Raw genomic sequence first — 6,674 nt, 5'->3', positions numbered from 1 at the left:
CCACAAACAAACAAAAAGACAAAGAAGAAAATTTATTAAGTGGAGGCATCATCGCCACACAGGACAGATGGGGCTAATATAAATATTAATTATCCCTCAAATAATCTCTAATTTGAATACAGTTCAATTAAAGATTATAGCAGCTGGGCAGTGGTGGCACACTTCTTTAATCCCAGCACTTGGGAAGCAGAAGCAGGAGGATCTCATGAGTTCAAGGCCAGCCTGGTCTACAAAGCAAGTTCCAGGACAGCTAGAGTTGTTATATAGAAACCCTGTCACAAAAACTGAAAAAGAAAGAAAGAAAGAAAGAAAGAAAGAAAGAAAAAAAAGAAAAGAAAAGAAAAAATGTAGCTACGTTTAAAAAATACACTTACTATATTCACTATAAAATCCATACAGACAAATGTGAGAACCTGATATGCCAGATATTAAGGCACAGGTCAAAACCATAGCCATAAAAGACATGTATTCAATGCTTATATATATATGTTTACATCTGACAAATATGTCAGGATGACAAGTCAGAGTTTAGGAATATATACCTTACCTCAAGGGGGAAATAATGAAGTTAGTAGAGATTGCAGAGAAAACTATATAGCTATCTGGACAAAAAAATAAAATAAAACATACTGTCCACCTAGCAGAATATTTTTAAATGGACTCCCTAAAGATCTAAACATGAGACAATTATAAAGTTAGTTGAGGAAAATATTCTAAAAAAAAAAAAAAAAAAAACTCCAGCCAGGTGTGGTGACCCATGTCTATAGTCTTGGGAGATGGGGCTGAATGACAGCAAGATCAAGGCTAGCCTGTGCTACTAAGGGAAATCCCATCTTTAAAACTGTGCCCAAACTGACAGACAACTGAAGCACAGCTGCTAACAACTTCATCCACATCTGAAGAGCACTGTCTTCATTAAGGATATTTATCAAGACAGACTATTTGGCCCATAAAAACAAGTTTCAATAATTTTGAAGAATTCAACTTAAAGTTTATTTTCCAGTCACAATGAGATAACACTGTGAGTAAAAAAGCAGGCGAGTGGGCTGGAGAGATGGCTCAGAGGTTAAGAGCATTGGCTTCTGGCTGCTCTTCCAGAGGTCCTGAGTTCAATTCCCAGCACCCACATGGTGACTCACAGCCATCTGTAATGAGATCTGGTGCCCTCTTCTGGTGAGTAGGCAGACATGCAGACAGGACACTACATATAACAAACAAATCTAAAAAAAAAAAAGGAAGCAAGTATATCTTGAAAACTTCCAGATATTTAGAAAATATAAACCACATTACTTAATAACCTATGGTCTCAGCTGGTGAGTTTCTAGGTGTTTACAGGAGCAACATGAAAGTCTATCTCGTCCCAACACTTCCACAGCTCCCTGCCCATTCAGCCTCCTTCCTTTTAGCCCCTTTCCAGAATATTTGGTTTGTATGTAGTTTCTCAGTTAATACATAGCTAAAAGCTCTTATTTTTCTTATGTTTCAACTGCTTTAGGCCTATTTCAATGTAAGGGTGAAAATTCATTTGATACTTGTGTGTATTTAAAGACCCAGTTGCTCTCTGGAGCTTGTGCGTTCAAGAATGATTAATTTGTGAAATACACTGATTACTACAGTCCAAAAAAAAAAAGTCTCTCCTGCAAAAACTGGAACCTAATGTCAGTAGCTCAATCGCCCCAACATAGAAGCAACCAAGCATGAAGCAACGGATAGGCATGCAGGGTTCTCTCTACACTGGGATGCAGCGTGGCAGTAAAACCTGGGAGCTGATAGAAGCGGTACACCATGGTTCAATCTCAAAATTATTACAATTGGTAAAACCCCATATGAAAAGCACATACCAAATAACTCTAGAAGATCTATTAAAAAATCTAGAATATTTCTAGAATTCTAAAACTTAAAAACTAGCAAATTTGGGCTGGTTATATGGCTCAGCGGATGGAGGTGCCTGTCATCAAACCTGAGTTCCACACCAGGAAGTCACGTGGCGGAAGGATAGACCCGACTCCTCAAGGCTGTCCTCTGACTGCTGCCTAGGTGTCAGGGTACAAATGTCTCCCAACCCAATACATAAATACATAGAAGGAGCCCGGCAGTGGTGGCGCACGCCTTTAATCCCAGCACTCGGGAGGCAGAGGCAGGCAGAGCTCTGTGAGTTCGAGGCCAGCCTGGTCTACAAAAGCTAGTTCCAGGACAGGCTCCAAAGCCACAGAGAAACACTGTCTCAAAAAACCCAAAATAAATAAATAAATCTAAAAAAAAAAAACCTTTAAAATATACAGGAATAGAGAAGAGGGGAGGGAAGTGGATTAGATAATAGATAGATTTAAGAATTACATGGTAGGGAGAAAAAGACAAAAAGAAAAACATTTTAATGTATTCAGAACACTACCCTTTTTTTCTTTCCCTTTTTCTTTTTTTTTATGTTTTTCAAGACAGGGTTTCTCTGTGGTTTTGGAGCCTGTCCTGGAACTAGCTCTTGTAGACCAGGCTGGCCTCGAACTCACAGAGATCCGCCTGCCTCTGCCTCCCCAGTGCTGGGATTAAAGGCGTGCGCCACCACCGCCTGGTGTNAGCCATCATGTGGGTGCTGGGAATTGAACTCAGAACCTTTGGAAGAGCAGCCAGTGCTCTTAACCTCTGAGTCATCTCTCCAGCCCCCCCTTTTTTTTCATTTTGGTTTTTGTTTGTTTGTTTGTTTTTGGTTTTTCGAGACAGGGTTTCTCTGTGGCTTTGGAGCCTGTCCTGGAACTAGCTCTGTAGACCAGGCTGGCCTCGAACTCACAGAGATCCGCCTGCCTCTGCCTCCCCAGTGCTGGGATTAAAGGCGCGCACCACCACCATCTGGCTTCAATACCTATTTTTAAGGGTTATTGATGAAGGGAGTAAATTCTCTATGGTATGAAAATCAGCATCAGCAGATGCTTCTGGCCAGTTCCCTGACGATGAGTTATTAATAAGCATGGCGTCTCCCAATACTGCTGAAATGACGGACACTTTCAGTATTTTTGGACAAACACTGCCTTCGCCTACTTTGTACCAGGTCCTACTCCTAGGCAGTAAGTTTCCCACGGACACTTCCCGTCTCCACATCCCACTCCCACCTGTCAGGCCTTCTGACTTCATGGCTGTGGCAGAATCGTGTATGGCTCCCCAAGGGCCAAAACTGTGCTCCGTCTTCACTCCCTCGTCAGTGCCGTCAGTGCCGGTGCTCTTCAGCTTTGTTTGGAGGGTTCGTGCCTGAAGCTGTTTGAAGGCCTCGTGAAATGCCATTTCCATTCGAATGTCATTATTCTGAATTTCATAGAACAACCCTGAGGAAATAAAGAAGCTGAGATAGAGGGCTCAGCTCCCACCAGTGTGGGTGAGAGTGGGCACCTTTCATTTCTCTTTGCTGTTTTCCTAGAGTTTAAAACCACATCTGGCTGTGCGCGCCTTTAATCCCAGCAATTGGAAGGCAGATGGAACGCTCAGAGTCTGTGGCCAGCCTGGTATATCCAGGGCTACACAAAGAAACCTTGTCCCAATCTCCTTATTCCCCTCCCCTAAAAAACATCCTACATCTTCATCACTAAAAAGGAGAAAGAATCTGGTGATGGAGGAAAGCCCATATGCGCCTACCGAGTAAAGTCCAGGCGATAACACTGCTGGGCTCCAAGCACGTAGCATCCTCAAAGAAGATTTCTGCTTGCTCATAGTTCTCCAACAAGACAGCCAGGACACCACACAGCAACAAGCTGGGAAGAGACCCGCTAGCACAGTTAGCAGTCTGGTCCTAGGTCATGTTGTAGTTTATCTGCTCCTACTCATTGTTCTCCATTTCCCTTCTACCTGTGAATATGACTCTCGTTCAGGGAAAGGGCTTTCCGGAAACACTCCTGTGCTTTCGTGATGTCTTCAGTGAGAAGGCAAAAGGCACCATAATCCAGCCAGTGATCCAGGTTCTGGGGCTCACGGACCAACCTCTAGGCACACAAAGTATCAGGAGAAACAGGGTTATTGCGACGCTATGCCCCACTTTTTGTGTATACTACAAAGTAAATGCCCCATAAATACCATGCATTATGAAAGTCAAAACCATCACTTTTCTTTTGCTTACACAGGACCCAGAGGACCAGCTAGAAGTGCTGTTCTAGCTTTGACATGACCTAAAGATGGAATCCTCGAGAGATTTATTCCTGAACTCAATCAGTGCCTCAGGAACTAAGGACTTACGTGACTAGCTAATAATACTGCCATGATCTTGAGATGGAAAATATATACAATTATCTATGAATGCAAGAAAAAGGATACCTCGTGTAAACGAAAACTATAAACATGGTTCAAAGAAATGAAAGAAAACTTGAATAAATGGGAGGACGCCCTGAGTTCAGGTCAGCACGGGGAGAGTTGAGGTTAAGATGCCAATGCTGCTAAGAGCAACCTACAGATGAAGGCCAGCCCTGTCAAATCCAATGGAAACCTTCAAAAGTTAAACACAGAATCACTGTGTAGTCAGCAATTCCACTCTTAAGTATACCCAAAATAATTAAAACAGACACTAACTACTTTTATAAAAATGGTGCATTTTGAGTCTTTGTTTGTTTTTTAGAGACAGGGTCTTACTATATAGCTCTTACTGTTCTGGAACTCACTATGTAGATGAAGCAGACCTTGAACTCACAGAGATCCACCTGCCTCTGCCTCCCAAGTCCTGGGATTAAAGAAGCGCCACAATGCCTGGCTGCATTTGGAGTCTTTTTTTTTGTTTTTGTTTTTCGAGATAGGGTTTCTCTGTGGCTTTGGAGCCTGTGCTGGAACTAGCTCTCTTGTAGACCAGGCTGGCCTTGAACTCACAGAGATCCTCCTGCCTCTGCCTCTCGAGTGTTAGGAGTAATAAAGGCATGTGCCACCATCGCTCGGCTTGCATTTGGAGTCTTAAATTATGGATAAAAGTTGTTTGGAAAATATATGTTCTATTTCTCCTAATCTGTACTTTTGTAGCCCTGGCTAGCTTGGAACTTGTGATATAGCCCGAGCTGATTTCCAATGGATAGCAGTCCTCCTGCTCTGCCTTCTGGTGCTGACTTTCTGTCCTTGGGTCTTCTGCCAAGGACCCTATAAGACCTGGTCAAGGAGATTTACTTCTATGTTTCTTTTGAACGATCCATGTTTTACATTTAGATTATTTATCCATTTATCATTGATTTTTTTTTTGTTTTTTGTTTTTTCGAGACAGGGTTTCTCTGTGGCTTTGTAGCCTGTCCTGGAACTAGCTCTTGTAGACCAGGCTGGTCTCGAACTCACAGAGATCCGCCTGCCTCTGCCTCCCGAGTGCTGGGATTAAAGGTGTGCGCCACCACCGCCCAGCTATCATTGATTTTTGTAAAATGTTTAAAGTCAGATCAAGGTTCATTCGTTTTGCATGTGGATTGCCAACTGTTCTCATTTGTTGAAACAACTCATTTCTACATTGAATTTATTGTACAGTTTCATCAAAAATCAAATGACCTGGCTGCTGGGGAGATGGTGCTCATCACGCAATATGAGGACTGGATTTCAGATCCTAGCACTCAACTAGAAGCCAGATAAGTATGATAGCCTGTCTGTAATCTCAGGATGACAGACAGAGACATAGGAGGTTGAAACAGGAAGATCTCATAGGTCAGCCTGAGATATACAGAGAGACCTTGTCTCAAAGCGCCGAAGCCTGGACTGTGGATACAGCTCATCTGGTACAGTACTTGCCTAGGATGCTCATGGCTTGTGTTGGATCTCAGTACCACATGAACCGTGAGTGCTGTAGGTACTGCTGTGATCCTAATACTGGGGAGGTAGAGGCAGGAAGAAGAGAAGTTCAAGTTGTCCTTGGCTATATATAGTGAGTTCAATTAAGGTCAGCCTTGAATAAATGAGACCAAACCAAACCAAAATACCAAATGATCTTATTCATATGGTCATATTTTTGGTCTCCCTCTCTGTTTACTGATCTGTGTCTATCCTTTCACTGGACAAGTTTGATGTTAATAGCAAACTACCGTTTTACATAGATTCACAAATAATAACAATAATCATCACTGAGATATTTAGCTACCTCTTCATAATATACTGCTGCCATTTCAAAATTCTCATTGACTTCTGCCTCAAATGCGAAGAGTCGAAGCTGTTCACTGCTGGTATGAATCGTTGAGGCAGTGCCTTGCATGTCGTCTGGCATGGACTTGTCATTGAGATGGTAAACAAAGAGAATGAAACAATTATACGTGAACAATTATGAGAATGAACTGGATGTGAGATCCAACCATCACATTAAATGAGACTGTAGTGTGTGTGTGCACATGCATGTGCAATCACGTAGGAACAGAGGAGTATACTTGTCTTGAATGCACTCTGTAGACCTGCAAATCTTTAACTTTCAATCCTCCTGTCTCACCTACTGCGTAACTGGCATTTCATGCTCACAGCTATTAGGCCAAGTCCCATCATCACTTCAGTAAGGAGCTATTTCAGAGAAGTAATAGAAAGGCTAGGCTAAGCACAGCGGGCACTTGAGAGGGGGCAGAAAGATCAGTTCAAGGCCATCCTTGGCTACATAGCAAGTTCAGGGTTAACCTAGATTACGTGAAACATTGTCTGTGTCTGTGCAGGACTGTCCTTTCAGTCCTATAGCACCTGTGTCTGTGTCTGTGTCTGTG

The 6,674-nt window shown here is 42.6% G+C and overlaps 1 protein-coding gene across 1 annotated transcript; it reads right to left on the bottom strand.

Annotated features, from left to right (window-relative positions):
* Positions 1–357: 357 nt before the first annotated feature.
* LOC126496079 (cilia- and flagella-associated protein 70-like) lies at positions 358–6,668 on the bottom strand. Its single transcript, XM_050133654.1, has 5 exons — positions 6,074–6,668; positions 3,832–3,965; positions 3,622–3,737; positions 3,105–3,314; positions 358–1,216 (listed from the first exon to the last, which is right to left on the bottom strand). Exons 1-5 carry the CDS (start codon positions 6,194–6,196, stop codon positions 1,110–1,112), a joined length of 690 nt encoding a protein of 229 aa, XP_049989611.1. The 5' UTR covers positions 6,197–6,668; the 3' UTR covers positions 358–1,109.
* Between the last annotated feature and the right edge of the window lie 6 nt (positions 6,669–6,674).

Source organism: Alexandromys fortis, unplaced genomic scaffold (genome assembly GCF_014885135.2).
Source record: "Alexandromys fortis isolate MF-2015 unplaced genomic scaffold, M_Fortis_MF-2015_v1.1 scaffold_1078, whole genome shotgun sequence".
In the NCBI taxonomy this organism is placed as follows: Eukaryota; Metazoa; Chordata; class Mammalia; order Rodentia; family Cricetidae; genus Alexandromys; species Alexandromys fortis.
The sequence above is the reverse complement of the archived record's forward strand: the minus strand, read 5'-3'. Positions and strand labels throughout refer to the sequence as shown.